The 16,493-nt window shown below is 40.5% G+C and overlaps 1 protein-coding gene across 6 annotated transcripts in view; it reads right to left on the bottom strand.

The window, feature by feature from the left end:
* The window catches only part of DYNC1I1 (dynein cytoplasmic 1 intermediate chain 1), a 192,143-nt gene that overhangs the window by 151,600 nt on the left and 24,050 nt on the right, over positions 1 to 16,493 (bottom strand). For 3 of the 6 annotated variants that reach the window (XM_069859665.1, XM_069859667.1, XM_069859669.1), the window contains exon 5: positions 1,573 to 1,632. The exons of the other annotated variants lie outside the window; for them this stretch is intronic. In XM_069859665.1, coding sequence (XP_069715766.1) covers positions 1,573 to 1,632 — 60 coding nt within the window. The remainder of the gene's footprint in view (positions 1 to 1,572; positions 1,633 to 16,493) is intronic. 6 annotated transcript variants of the gene reach the window in all.

The following is a 16,493-nucleotide window of genomic DNA, read 5'->3' as shown; positions in this document are numbered from 1 at the left end:
GAGACACGTAAGCTTTCAAAGACTCCTTTCAAAACTACCTACAGGATATCAGGAGGAGGAGGACAGTAACTTAAGTCCAAGAATTAAAATTGATTTCTCTGTCTGTAGGTGCCAAGAGAAAGATGTATCTTCTAGAAGTGTTTTGCTACACACATCATTTAATTGCTGACTATCACTACCAATTGCATTGGTATTTTTAATCTAGTCACATGACATCAGAGGAAAGTCTCGTCCTTTCTTTCACTCTGCCTTGGTTTTGAAGACTTTTTTTTTCAAAAGGGGCAGGACTTCCATTACAGAGTATACTTTCTGCCTTTACACTGACCACTCCATAAAAGATTGAAGTCCAGTAGCTACATACAGGGTTATCTTTTTGCAATACAAATGAACTTGCCTTGCACAATTGTTTGAGAACCTTGCTCCTGGGATGCTCATCTAAACTTCTGGGAAAGGGCAGAAGAGATTTTTTTTAAACATTTCTGTATATTAAAACAGCTCAAAAACACTCTACCTTTTTGGTACGGTCCATATAAAGGTGTACAAGCCAGAGCTATTTGAAGCCACACTCAGGAGGAAATCACAAAGAGCCCTAGAAGTTCTGGATGTGGAGAAACCCTTTTTAGAAAGCTCTCTGGATACTTTCCACTTTGGACTTTTCCTAGTGAATAGTCCTAACATCCCTAACTGCAGCTGGGAGCAAGGTCAATCAGCAGTTAAGGAGAAATTGTTGTTTCTGGTATAGAATGGTGAATGGATTTCACATAACTAGTAAAAGTATAAGATGCTTGCCTGGAGACTTAGACAGGCAAACCCCTAAGTTCATAGGTAGAGCAATTTCTTCAACATAGAGGCTTGGTTTTCCTTATGACTCAAATTCTGAAGTATTTGCTACCTATCCTTTTTAGGGGAACAGTTTATCCTAAATATCTCTGCATCTAGGCATGTCTAAATTATTTAACTATTTTTCAGATGTTTGGGGTAGGGAAGTTTCATCCCAAACTAGAAAATATTAATTTTAGCTCTAATACAATATAAAAAATGCTTAGGTGGCTTGAACTTGAATAAGATGGCAATTACTCTTGGACTGCAGACATATTTAAGTGCAAAATTATATGCCTGTATAGAGTTTCTAAGGAAAAAAGGGAATAGTTACTACATGTGGAAACAGCATAGCTATGGCAGACAGGAAGGAGGGGAAGAAGTACCTTGCAAATGATTCACAGAGAAAAGTCTGAATCAACAGGTACAAACAACACCAGTGTAACTGTATATGCACATTTAAGTGCCACAATAACATTTCATCTGTAATGAAATAGTTATTTGTATTATGTTTCAGGCAACAGAAATAGCAGATTATCTTCTCATGTGTCTTTAAATAGTTGTCTTTTTCCACAAAGATGGCTTTGCTGAAGCTTCTTATTGATGAAACTAAAAAATGGAAACTTAAATTATGATCTTTTTGAGTCAACAAAGCAAAGAAAAATCACATAAAACCAGCTCTACTGAGAAGCATTTTCAACATAATTCTTGCAAAGAAATGATAAACATATAACAAAAAGAGCTGACATATACCCAAGTTCAGAGTCAGACTGGAGCTGCAGCACTGAGGGGTCTGTGTCCCATTGCAAGGTCCTAGGGTGGTAATCAGCCGTGCAGCACAAAGGAGGGGGGAAAAAAAAAGAACACACAGAATTAACTGAAAGGATGAACAAAACCTCATCTCATTAGTTACATGCTCTGTGTAGTACATTCAACCTCCACAAGCAAGGGACAGCCATAATATGTCAAACAAGGTTTGTACATCAATCTGTGGCAGAGCAGGCAATTTATTAAAATTACATATTACTGGTAAACAAAGGGAAGAAGCTGGGTTTCCTTTCAGATATTGGTTAATGAAACATTTGTTTTTTCTTTTTCTGAAAGATTTCTAACTCTAACTATGGTTGATGCATTGACAATAATTTGTAACATTTGCAGGCACGATTTATTGTAATCATGTTTTTATGATAAGGCAGACTGACCACTTGCCAAGAACTCCATCAAAGACCCTAGGTTTTTGCATACCGACAGTAAGCTATCCTGTAAGCAGTGCTCAAGGCAGGAAGATCACATAGTGTGTATGCCACACTGACACCAGCTCTGACATATTCTGGGGACATCTGGGACAGATAAACAAATTCTTCCTTTCATCCCGCTTACATTTGCGAGGAAGCAGGGAATGACACATCTAGGGAAATCAGATCTATGACAGTCTCTTAACAAACTGCTATTATATGGACTGTCACCAAACATACAAATACTCCAGAGGTGTGATCTGAAGATGTCATTCTTGCCATGCTACCATCTCTGAAACACTGTGCAAACACTCACAGAGCCTTTTCTGAGTCCTGTGCAATACGAATAATCCCCTAATTTAGAAATAAAATCGGACATATTGAGGCCAACATTTTCAAAAGTGCCCACTCATTCCTTAGCTCTTGATTTTACTTTATCTACCCTCTCTTGGGAAGCCACACTTCCTATGCAAGAAAACTGCCAGAATTCATGACAGAATCAGGAATACAATTTTGGCTCCTGAGCACCTTTTCGTACAGTATGAACATGAGATTATGCATTGCTCTCAGTAGCAGAGGTTAAAGCAATGGAAAGCACTCTTTCGCTAAAGCAAGCAGGTCATGCTGATACACTGGATGACAGTCCTCAAAATTAAAAACTCTCCTAATTTCTTCTGAATACAAATGTTGAGGATACAAAGAACATAATACTACCAGGTTCAGCCAAAACCAGACATCTCAGTTTACCGTGTAAAACCAGCCTTTCTGCAACAACAGTAACCTACACCAACGAATCACTCATAGACTAACAAATTCTTGAATTAGGTTAGAAATACTTCTCTTAAAGCCATGTAATTATCCTACTTCCTGTACTTAGTAAACTCCCTCATTCTGTTACCAGTGTTAACTCACTCCACAGAGAGACAGACAAGGGCATGTGCTGCACTCTGTCATGTCAGTGTGAAAGAGAATCAATCTCGATACCCTGTACATACAAAAAGAATGAAGAATTGTAATGCCAAGGTGCTTTCCCATGCAACACAAAGGCACTTATTCCCTTCAGCTTCTTATGATCCATAGGTGATGTGTATAAAGACTTTATAGGGATACAGAAAGACTTCTCCAAAATGAAACTGTATTAAAAATGGGTCAGAGACAAAAAAATACAGTAATAAAGAACAAATGTTTACCCTTATAACTTGATTGTAGCATAAGTACAGCGGAAAGGAAAGTGGGCTAATGCATCACTGACTAATGCATTACAGATACTCCATTAAAAATTATATCTGTGTGAAAACAACTCTTGTAATGTCACCAAGGTCAGCATCATATATTAGGATGTGCTATGTAAATGCCAGTGTCTGATCCTATAGCTCTCTAGGGGCTATTTATATATGCATGTCCATGTTTTCCAAACACTTAAAAAAAAATATACATAACTCATTTCAGTTTTTCTCTCCTCTCCATGCACTTTCAAACCTGCAAAATTTCCCAAGGGATAAAGACTGTTCCACCAGAAAGAACTCCATCAGAATCTGATTACAACAAGAGCTTGTAACGAGTCTCTAAAGAGATATAGCCCCTACATTCCAGTTCTGAAGATCCAGACCAAGTTACAAAAAAGGGCACATTTACCACATCCTCAGCTGAATGTTAAAACATACTAAATTTATAGATCTCACACACTCAAGACAGCACTCAAATCCCCAAACTATAAGAATAGCAACACCTATGGTTCAGAGCATCATTTACTACATGCAGGCCTTACATGTGGTAGAGACTTAAGTACTTCACTATCTGGATTCTGACAGAGAGAATTCACCAATGTTACATTCTTGTAACAGCAATTCTCTTTGTCTCCTGATTACATCTGTTTTCAACAGTTTAAGAGCATCTGCAAAACATTTCCTAGATTTGTGCTCCAAATGATAATTGTTCTCTATGATCACTGAGTTACCACTTCCAAAGGCTTGAATAATAGATAAGGCAGAAATCTGCTGTGTTGTCCTCTCAAACTTGGTTGAGCAATGTTATCGCAGAAAACAAGGCTCCTGGTAGCAGTTTTCTGCAAGTTTCAAGTCCCTTGCCCTAGGAAACAGAAGACGCAATGGCTTCACTCAAGAAGTGGGGGCTGGAAAGCACAAGGAGTGACTAGATCTTTCAAGGAACAATATTGATTTGTCCTTTGCCTCTTCCTGGCACCTGAAGAACGTCTGCAGATCAAAATGAAAGTGAGTGAGCAGCAAAGATGTAATCTGGAGCTGCAATTTAGCCAGTTTCCATGGTAATAACGTTGAAAAAGAAATAAATAGAAACCCAAAGACATTGTTGAACAGTCTGTGCTATCATCGAGATTAGGAAATTAAAAGTAATCCACTTCTGATGAGCAGACGGTGTATGACATTCCTGGATCATTTGGATGAGCATCGCAATTATGCTTGTTCTCATGTGGACAGTTCTCAGTGGGCATTCTGAAATGCCATTGGTTCTCAGTGAAAAAGCAGTGTCAATCTTTTTCAGATCTAGTGCATGAGGTTTTTTTCCAGAGGTTTCTTCAAGAAGAAAAGGATTAAGTGCTGTACCTCTTCTGTCTTTCTTATTCATAAAAGAATACTGAATTAGCTTTGGAACTTCCAGTCACTCAAAAACAGGGGCTGAGGGAGTAACATCACAGAGCCCAAAGACAGCTGTACAGCCCAGAAGAACTACTTGAATAGTAGATCAGTAGTTGGGCAGAGGTGCTTCCATGATGGATTCTTTAAAAGAGCACGTTGGTGAAAGCCTCTCTAAATGGATTCAGTGGATTTTGGCACAGGTCTATGTAGAAGAGATGTAAAACACTTTACCTCAACGTTTTAATAGGGAAAAGAGACTTGACATTACGCCTAGCTGGGAAAAGCAGTGCCTCCTTGCATTTTCCATTCCTTCCACAGATCTCCTGCAGACCATTGGAGCTAAGTCTCCTCCTACAAGTGCACATGGCGTGAGAAGGGTTTCTGGAAACTCACCGAGCACAAGCAGCATGGTCAGGACTAAGCCAGATCAGACCATGCCTACCACCCAGGCAGCACAGATACTATTTTAATCTGAACTACTCAACGTGGTTTCAAAGCTGGTTTCTGTGTAAATCTCCCACACCATGACAAACAATAGCCCTGATATGCATCCTCCTTTTACACTTTTGGTGCACAACAGCTGCCCCTGTAGGATAAAAAGCTGCAAATATTATCAAAATCAGATTGTTCTAAAGCAGCATGAAGGGAATGAGGGCTTTTAGATCTTGCACAAATAGACAAGGCACAAGTGTTGCTACCTCTCTTTAAACTGACTTGCTTGCACTCTTCCTTTAGTATTGTCTGTTTGCTCTGTATTATAATCTCAATCTACTTTTTTCCTTGAATTTAGGACAGTATTAATGCTGATGCTGTTTCAGCTCTTAGTACTGAAGAAGTACCAGATGATTTTGACATAATGCATCTTCTTTTTCCCCATTCAGTGGGGGAATAACATGCTGAAAGAAACCAACAGGAGGAAAATAACCAGATGTCATCTATTTATTAAAAAAACTGGATTGTAAAGCAACGTGCTACATTTTTCTATTCCAAATTCATGACCAAAGCACTGGGAAAACACTCAGAGCACAGTTTTAAGAGACCATTGCAACATTTAAGGTGGGAGCTGAAAGTAATCTCAACAGAAGTATTCCCTTTTCTGTATTATTATTACCATGGAAAACCAAGTACTCTATGATCCGCTGCAATGCCCTGTGGAACCTTATTTCCATAAGATTTTCTTCTGATTCCATAACGTCAATTATGTAGATTCAAAATGTGGAAAATACTAAAATAAATAAACTGAGTGAAATATTTGAACTCTTTTGGAAAGTTCCCAGCCTCAGAATGCATTAATGTAGCATGTAGTCTGTCACCTAAAACCATCTGGAATCCCTGAGAACTTCTCAGCTGATTTAACCAACTCCAGGTCTGGCCTCAATGATAGTATATAAAACATGTAAATCATCAGTGCCAATACATATATGCATTAAGTCACCATAATAAAACAATGTTTAATATCTTGAATCATGGTCAGATTGCAGTACAACTTGCCTCTGGTAGGTGCCCCAATCCAACACTTTTCATTCAGCCAGTGTGCAACATGCTGGCAGATAAGTTGTGACTCTGCTTCCCTGAAGCTAAAATCAAATCCTCCCTCATATGTTGCTGATGCTGCAGAACACATGTTCTGCATGACTTCTTTTCTACCCCCACTCTCCCTTTCCCAGTTCAAGAGCAATCAGGCCTGAAATCCATGCTTTTGAAAAAGGCCACTCACAGAAATAAAAGCAAGCCCTACAAACCCAAGGGATTTCTTGCAGGGCAGAAATCTCTTTGCAGCATTGCAAATTACACCTTCAAACAGACCCGGAGAAAAGCAAACACCATATTCTGGCATCTCCAGTCACCAGGAGCCGTTGTGCTTTCCACACCAGGACAAAACTGCACTGACAGTGTACTGAGTCCCAAGTTATCTGCTGAAATTAAATACCCTTATGTGTCCCCAATGAAACAATGTTAGACCAGACAGGTCTCAAATTCAACACCTTCCCTTGCAGCAACAGCAGTATCCTAAAATGACCCTCGGTGTAGGAAATACTACGCCCTCCTACCCCTAAAATACAGTGAAGGAGTGAGGTTCAGATTAGACATGAGGAATAAGTCCTTCACCGGAAGGGTTATCAGGCACTGGAATAGGCAGCCCAGGGATGTAGTGGAGTCACCAACTCTGGAGGTGTTTAAAACATGGGTAGATGAAATGCTTAGGGATATGATTTAGTAGTGGACAGGTACGGTTGGACCGATGATCTCAAAGGTCTTTTCAGTCTCTATGATTCTATGACTTCACAGATTAAACTGTGCTGAGGTTTTCAGAAATCAAAGACCAATCCCAATCAGCAGTTCATAGATTGTTACTAAGCAGAAATGAGAGAGCAGAAATGAAGAAGGGACTTACCCACAGCATATGAACTTTCAAAGCACCTTTGCTTACCAGAGTAATGCTCCTAAAATGCCGTGAACGTGACTAGTATCATTTTCTCCACCTGTAGTAGCGCAGGGTCCTGACATTGCAGTGGATGTTTATGCTATCTTCAGGCACCTAAATGAATCGTTCCAGCAGTGAAACATGTCACCATGGGCTCTCTGTTTTTGAACAGACAGGAGCTGGCTCTATGCAGCAGTTCCAAGCACCCAATTTAGACTCCAACTGTGAGGTTTCAGAAATCACTCACCCACAAAGGGTGGGTGAGTGAGGAAGATGGAGCCAGACTTCATCTCATGGTGCCCGGTGACAGGAAAAGAGGAAATGTTCAGCTTTTTAAGATCAGCTTTTAATAAAATACTTGGGTTTGTTCCTTTCATTCTAGATTTTTTATAATCTTAATATTTTTCACTATGATTTTCACATTATGATATTTGTTGTACATTTGGTATCTCCAAAACAAAATACACCAAGAAAAGAAGGTTCAAAGCTACTACTCGGAGATGGAAAAGTATCACTTGCCTGAATTGCTGCTTTGCATTTAAGCCACTATTCTGCTGCCATCTGTGTTCTGTTTTGCCAATCTGTTCCACTTTGAATGGATTGGCAAAAAGAAAATACCTTCCTTGTGCTATTTGTTTTCTGAAGCACATTATAAGTAAGATGTCTATCAGCAGTTAGGGAGGATTTGTGTCTCCCACAAGATGCTCTCTTGTGCTTGCAGAGCAGTGTGCTCTGATTTCACCATGCGTTTTTGTGTTTGGAGCTGGGCTGTTAGTCATAAAATAAAATGTCATAATACATTCAGTGAGCAAGGAGTTTGGCACCACTCCTGGAGCACAGCCATATCCTTGGGTTTGCATTTACACTTCCAAGCAGGCTGACACCTCTGACTTCCCGTCTTCACCAATAAAAAGAGCAACTATCACCTTTCTGAGAGCAAAGAGCTATCTTTCAGCTGCCTGGCAATCATAGCAGCCCTTCTCAGAAGGGCAGGAGTACAAAAGACTTTTCTTTCTATTTAAAGTATATTTATTTAAAAAAACACAAAAAAATATTTAAAACATATGTATATTTCAAAATTCTTTTAAAACCAAGGCTATGCTGCTGAATGTATTTAATAATTTTCCAAATCCACTTAACTTTCAAAACAGAATGAACAATTCTGGCATGCTTTTAATTGTAAGATATATCACAGGACCAACACCTTCTTGATTCCCATTTCACAGAATTCCACTAATTAAATCAGCAGTTAAATTCATCCAATCTGCTGAACTTATTTGATACATTTAACATTTGTCCTCTGATTCAAGTTTACATTACAGAATATAGTCTCCTGGCAAATTTATGAACCTTGTCATTCTCACAATTTATATGCTATTGCTACCGAAAACTTAGTCTGTAAATCTATGCTGCTTTACCAGGAGGGTCACTGGGAGTAGCAGGATGGATCTATGAGGACAGAAGGTCAAGTAGTTAGAAGCTTCTGCTGAGCCTATGAACTGACACAGATTTACTTTAAGTGCTCAATAGCATGAACAGTCATTACTGCACTTTTGAAAGTGCAGTAATAAAAAACACATTCAGGATGGGGAAGGCACAAGTTTTTTTCTTGTAGCATATCCTGAAAATTTTCTTTTAAAACAATATTTTCTTCTTGTTTTTTAAACCAACAGTAAGCCTATGCAACAAAATAGAACTCAAATGATTACAAATATAAAGAAAGAACTTGGCAGGAGACGTTTTACACGTTACAAGCTCCTGCAGATGCTTTAAAGGAACTGCAGCACCCAGGTCAGCACACTTCCATCCAGAGTCCACAGATATGCATGGACTTCTCATAAACTTCAAGGGACTTTGGACACAATTGCATAAAAGACAAAGTTAGATTTATTAGTAAAATCTAGAAAAGACAACCCATAGCCTTTCAGAGGAGTCAAAGAGATAACATGAAGGCTGGAACCTACAATTTTTAGGTCTAGTATTACTCAGCTGAAAAAGAAGGTGAAAGATTTCAGGAAATTTTCATTTTTGCTTCAGTTCTAAAATCCAGTAGCTGCTACCTGTAAGAAGAATTGGTGTTTCCCTTCCTTTGTGGAATTTGTTTTGTCTTAGAAGCAGTAAAATCACTCCAGAAGGGAAAGAATTTTTTGCTACAACTCAGTTTAAACAAGAGCTTATTTGTTTGAGAATTATCAAAAATTTTTCACATTAACAGTCAAACGTCAAAAGTTTTCATGAGCCACTTATCTGACTCTTAATAGACCAGCTCAAAAATTAGATTCTGATTTTGAGTTATTAAAGTAAGTAAGTACAACTAAAATTTCTGAATCAAAATCAGTTTTAAATGGAAAACCAAAATGTTCTGCTTAAGAAAAATTTAACATAAGATGCTTAGACTGTTTCAAAACTCCTTGAAAAAAGAAAAAAAAAACATTATCTGGAGATTTACCAGTATCTTCCCAGTGGCAGCAGCTTATATTTTACAGATTTGAAGAAAATTCCTAAAAATTGAATTACTGAAATAGCTACTCAGAGCCTTTTTTTACAGATTAAACAAAAAACTGTGAATGAGGATTTTCTAAGGAGCTTTTTAATAGGCTAGTGAAGAAGAAAACGGCTATATGCACAAACTGTACTAGTTTAATGATGTTAAACAGTTTAAGACAGGAGGTCATCTCACACAATTTAATTAAATCAAGATGAATTTCTGTGCAAGAAAGCTGTTTAAGCCAAGCTGGCCTTAGGAAGTAAGTTGTTTTGTTTTAAGAGGATTAGTGTTTTAGTCCCTAAAATCATCTGATTGTCGTACTAAATATATGCATGAAATGCCTGGAAATAACTACAGAGAAATAACTACAGCTTGCCTGATAACCTAAATGGTTAAGTGGGGCCTTATACATTAATGTTATTTTCTTCTGGATGCAGCTGGGGCTCAGGTTTCCAAGGCATTTTATGAAGCACCCTGGGACTGGCAATCTTCCCTTTTCCTTTAATTTATAGCACGGAGATGCTCGCTAATGAGAAAAATAATCAAAGATCTGGAGGATTGAACTCTATCCATCCTTTAGAAATGAAAGCATGAAAATCCTTAATGATGCCACAGGCTCACATGCTAAAAGGATTGCAGATTATTCTAATTAATATGGACTATTCTGACTTTGTAACTGGCACACACTGAAAAACACGCCCTACTTTCTAGGTCAGATATACAGGCACTTGAAAGCAACTGCCAAATAACAGTCCCTAAGGTGCCTGCTTATGTTTAGAGGCTAAAAAAAATTGGCAGGGAGAGGCTTCAGATACCTAGGGCTAAACGTACAATGAATATAAAAGAGAAGAATTCTAGTTCTTGTGTGAGGACAAAAGGAGAGAAAAGACTGCAAGAAACCTGCCTTCTCCAGGCTCATCTACCAATCTATGCAGGGCGAGCCATGTGTGCAAGCAGCTCAACACAGCAGCTCATACTGAGCAGCCCACACTCTGTGAAAGCAGGACCAACCAGCCTTGTCACTATCCTGTAAATAGGCTGGTGATGCGAAGTGTAAGAGATTTGCAGCATCACTTTAAAAAGTGGCAGAGTTCCCAGGGCAAAGGTAGCTGAGGCAGTCAGGGTTTCCCAGGCAAAGAGAGGAGGCTGACATTGTCACTCCTTCACAGATGCCAGTGCAATTCAGGTCAAGAAGGCTTAAGGCACAATTCGACCTCTAGCACTGTTGGAAACTCTAAGATAAAACACATGTGCCAAAAGATCCTGACGCTGGTGTCATGGTAAATTATATAGGAAAAAAATTAACAGCTGGGGTGTGTGTTTCTGTCTTACCACGTAATGATAAAACATCCCATACCAAGCCCAAAGCCACTGAAACAGAAAGCAGAACACCAGCATCCTACAGGTTACCCCATTTGCTTCTAGCCACCAAGCAAACTTTTCTCTTGACAATCCTCTGTGAAATACCTATATCTGCACTACACAACAGTCCCTAAGGCTACCACTCTCGCTTTTCAGCATAAAACACCATTCCAGTGAAGGCCGCCATAAAGTAGTTATTTTCCCTCAGTCTTTCCTGTAGTTCCCTCAGAGTCTTTACATTGTTCTGTGCTTCCTTTAAGCTCAGCCCCTTTATAAAACATGTATGCCACTAAACCAGCCATTTAAAAGCCATTTTGTACATAAAAAGTGATGTTAAAAGAAACACCATAAAAATGTGGTATTGATAACCGTTACAGCTGCTACTCCTCAGGCAATACAACACAGGCCTACTTGTGTTGGTTGCATTTGAAGAGGGATCCCTATAATGCAACAAAGGTAACACAATGAAATGCTGGTAATGCAAAGCTGAGTGGCAATGATGAAACAGCATCATCAGACAGAATCTGTCAAACGCATTTACTTAATGATAAAGTAGCTCAGCCCTAGGCGATATGGTTATGTTAGCAGCAGTTTTAGCAGATCTTAGAGAAGCACAGGTTTGGTTAATGTCTATGAGAAGCATTTTCTGTAGCTAAAGAGAAGATAGCAAACACGCTGCATGGTCTACAAAAGACAATCTACTACAATAATCCAACTTTCCCACATAAAGACTGGATCCACCTTCTTCTTTTGCCATTTTTATTGGTCTAATTAAACACCAAAGCAGACATTTTAAATGGACAACGGCATTCTGATACCCTCTCTTCAGCTTGTCAATGTGCTATATTGCTGTTTAAAAATAAAGCAGTCAAAATAAAAGCTAAGCTGCCAAATATTTTTTCAGGCAAAATGCCTGAAAAGCACAGAACCTTAAGGCTTTCATGACATTTAGATACACTCATGAGAGATTGGCAAACAAAATCTTTCTGATTTTAAATACTACGTGGTAAGAACTTCCCTAACTAGAGATGCCAGAGATGCCTTTTCTGAGAATGAGCAAGATTAAATATAAAACTGCAAAAAGATAAATACAATAATGATATGTTCTGGCTCACTCAGTGCTCAGATGCTTAAAAGCTACCCCTTTGCTTCTGAGGAGCAAGAAATGTGCATTTGAGAGGTTGACATGAAACAATGCAGGATTAACTCAAGTCTCGTATGTGTTCAGGTATTGTGTTATAAAGAGCACCCCATAATAACTATAAAAAGCAAGTAAATAATATGCTGCAGAGAAAAAGAATGGGAATTCAATCTGTTTCTCCCTGTATCACAACAATACAAACTGAAGGTTGACATCAACACAGTGAAAGAAAACATATACTAATGTATTTCTTTTTATAATTCATATATTCTTTCAAATAAACGGCTCAAAGTGGCTATATTATATGGAACTAATCCAACTCAGAATCATGTCTGATGAAAACACAGCAAACATACATGAATGCAGATTAATATTGTCAGCAAACTTCAGAAGAGGATGAGAAAGAAGAAGACAGAATCACAGAATCACAGAATAACCAGGTTGGAAGAGACCCACCGGATCACCGAGTCCAACCGTTCCTACCAAACACTAAACCATATCCCTCAGCACCTCGTCCACCCGTGCCTTAAACACCTCCAGGGAAGGTGACTCAACCACCTCCCTGGGCAGCCTGTTCCAGTGCCCAATGACCCTTTCTGTAAAGAATTTTTTCCTAACGTCTAGCCTAAACCTCCCCTGGCGGAGCTTGAGGCCATTCCCTCTTGTCCTGTCCCCTGTCACTTGGGAGAAGAGGCCAGCACCCTCCTCTCTACAACGTCCTTTCAGGTAGTTGTAGAGAGCAATGAGGTCACCCCTCAGCCTCCTCTTCTCCAGGCTAAACAACCCCAGCTCTCTCAGCCGCTCCTCATAAGGCCTGTTCTCCAGCCCTTTCACCAGCTTTGTTGCTCTTCTCTGGACTCTCTCCAGAGCCTCAACATCCTTCTTGTGGTGAGGGGCCCAGAACTGAACACAGGATTCGAGGAGCGGTCTCACCAGTGCCGAGTACAGAGGGAGGATAACCTCCCTGGACCTGCTGGTCACGCCGTTTCTGATACAAGCCAAGATGCCATTGGCCTTCTTGGCCACCTGGGCACACTGCTGGCTCATATTCAGTCGGCTGTCAACCAACACCCCCAAGTCCCTCTCCTCCAGGCAGCTTTCTAGACAGACTTCTCCCAGTCTGTAGCACTGCATAGGGTTGTTGTGCCCCAAGTGCAGGACCCGGCATTTGGCCTTGTTAAACCTCACGCCATTGGACTCTGCCCAGCGGTCCAGCCTGTTCAGATCCCTTTGCAGAGCCTCCCGACCCTCCAGCAGATCGACACTTCCACCCAGCTTAGTGTCGTCCGCAAACTTGCTCAGGGTGCACTCGATGCCTTCATCCAGATCATTGATGAAGACACTGAACAGGGCTGGACCCAGCAGTGAGCCCTGGGGAACCCCACTTGTCACTGGCCTCCAGCTGGATTTCACACCATTTACCACCACTCTCTGGGCCCGGCCATCCAACCAGTTTTCCACCCAGGAGAGTGTGCGCCTGTCCAGGCCAGAGGCTGACAGTTTCTCAAGCAGAACGCTGTGAGAAACTGTGTCAAAGGCTTTGCTGAAGTCCAGGAAGACCACATCCACAGCCTTTCCCTCATCCAGTAGCCGGGTCACTTTGTCATAGAAGGCGATCAGGTTAGTCTGGCAAGACCTGCCTTTTGTGAACCCATGTTGACTGGGCCTGATCACCCGGTTCTCTTGCATGTGCTTCATGATAGCACTCAAGATCACCTGTTCCATGACTTTCCCTGGCACTGAGGTCAGACTGACAGGCCTGTAGTTTCCTGGGTCCTCCCTGCAGCCCTTTTTGTAGATGGGCACAACATCAGCCAGCCTCCAGTCCAGTGGGACTTCCCCAGTCTTCCAGGACTGTTGGAAGATGATGGAAAGGGGTTTGGCCAGCACATCCGCCAGCTCCTTCAGTACCCTAGGGTGAATCCCGTCCGGCCCCATAGACTTGTGGGTGTCCAGTCGGGCTAGCAAGTCTCTGACCACCTCCTCTTGGATCATGGGACGACATGCTCTTGACTTACTTGTTCTTACACCAGTAAGAACAACCAACCTAATGTGAAAACTGCTACTCTGTTCTCTGGAATACAACTGGGAACCCGTTCACAGGTCACAGTAACTGCAAGATGAGCTTATACAGTGGACAAAGGAGTATGCCAAGAGCCAAAGCCAAAGGTGATATTGCTCCTCAGAGAAAAGCAACCAATGTTACAGACAGCTGTTCTATTTCTAGGATTCCTAGAAATACAAAACTGTAGTGGTGATGATGAGACAGTCAGGATTCCAGAGTAGTCTAACTTCTATGACTTATTACTGCTAGAAAAATGGTGTACTACTGCTACAAAACCTCCTTGAGAAATCCAATTTTACTTCATTTTTTTCTTTTCTTTGTTACCTAATGCTATGCTCAAGTTCATTCTCACTGGAAGCTTCATTAAATATTTACAGCTGCATCTAAATAAGGACTGACCCTGCTTTACTGCAAGTAAATGTCATACACTGAAGGAAGCTAATCAATTTCAGCGCATCGAACACATCTCAAAAACTGTGATATCAATGGAATGACTACGTAATTCAGATAAGAACCATTTAAACTAAGTATTATATAATGCCCTAATCCAGATAACAATAGTTGTAGAATGAGTAGTTGTAGCCAGTCAAACCCACCAAAACCAATGGACAGTGAGAGAAACAGTTCAAAATAATTCAGCTTGAATTATTTTACACCAGATAAACACCACACTGAAGTAACTGTTCTCTGAAAGAAGCTACCAGAAGATGAAGAATGCTTCCTGTCAACTTTGTCTTTACAGGGGCTAACAAAATAATCAAGTATCTACATGTATGGAGACCAAAATATGCAAGTTAGAAAGTATGAAGCTGTTGCAGGAAGACAAGCAACCATTAACCTTTGTATGTCCAAGACAGCTGAGCCTGGTGCAGTTTACTGAGCAGATGGAAGGTGAGAAACTTTATACATTCCCTAATGGGATTCTCATGTTCCAGTACAGAAAGCACACAGGAAAGTGCTGCGTGCATGGAACTTCAATGCACACACACACCAACAACCCAGCTCAACAATAAATGGGACACTATTGTGCAAATGTATCACTGCAGGGCAATGAAGCTAGCTGGGAACATACAGAAGCAGTTAAGGACACAGGGAGTAAATGGGCCACACATATAAATCACACCTGGGTCCACAAATGCAGCTCCTCCAAGCACACAATATGCCAGCGTGAACACATAGACACCCTGCAGGTAATCCAGGAATACACACCCATGCAGGTTAGTACTAGCATGTGAACCAAGCAGGCACAGAAGCACATCCTTCTAGGACTGATATATTTCTTCTACCTTATGTTGAGCTGGCATGCAAAGCATGGACCATCCCTAGTGCTCTGGCTTCACCTGTGGCAGAACACCAGGGATCTTCCAAAGAACTGGCTAAGCCCAAAAGACCTGATATTGCATGGCTCTGAAGCACTGTTTAACATCTGTTCTTGTGTACCCTCCTAGGTGACACAAACACACTGCTCATGGGTGTGTATGGTAAGAAGATGAGATTTATGAAAGTCTAAGGTATGTGGAGTAGTAAAATGTGCCTCTCCATGTGCATTTTTTTATTACAGTTTTACTGTGACGGCCAGCATCCTCCCAGGCACCCTAAGGTAGCATAAATTCAGTTTATCTAATAGAGAGGACTGAGACGTATCTAGTTGTCATGAAGAAGCTCTATATTGATACCCTAAAAAAGGCAAATTTGTGTTTCACACCATGTCACAGCACAGAAGCTCTCTGCCAATGCCTTTAACTCACAATATTTACACAAATCTAGTTAGCTGAAATCCACATTTCAGATGTGCAAGTCTGTTTAAGCCGAACATCACAACAAGACACTGGGCATAAGTGGCCCTAAACAAAATACTTATCCTGAAAGATGCAAGCATACTCTGTCCCAAGGAGAATCTTCATGGATCCTTCAACACTGTCTAATGGAAAATCAATCATGTCTGAACACATCCTAACAGAAAGCACTGTGAACTAATAACCCACTTACCCAGAGTCAGGTATCTGTTCAGGCTGTGATATCAATTTCCTGGCCTACCTGTGTAGCACAAGCAACACCGCCACCAGAAAACTGAAGTGGGCTGTGCAAAGCAATGTGGAGATGAGCAAGTTGCTTCCTGTGCAACAACAGATTTGTAATGAACTGTTCAGAGCAGGCCGCTAACAGCAGCACACACCGAATCTATTAATTAAACATACAGTTATGGTAAGATCTTCCAGAATTAAAGCATAACTTATCTCTGCCTACCCAGAATTGATCCCCAAAACCACAAAATAAGAAAAATAGTTGGCTCTCCTGTCTAACTGAAAGCATTCAAAGAAAACTGCCAGTAGTCTCTAGCAC

Source organism: Phaenicophaeus curvirostris, chromosome 6 (genome assembly GCF_032191515.1).
Source record: "Phaenicophaeus curvirostris isolate KB17595 chromosome 6, BPBGC_Pcur_1.0, whole genome shotgun sequence".
Taxonomy (NCBI): Eukaryota; Metazoa; Chordata; class Aves; order Cuculiformes; family Cuculidae; genus Phaenicophaeus; species Phaenicophaeus curvirostris.
This window is presented reverse-complemented; position numbering and strand designations above follow the sequence as displayed.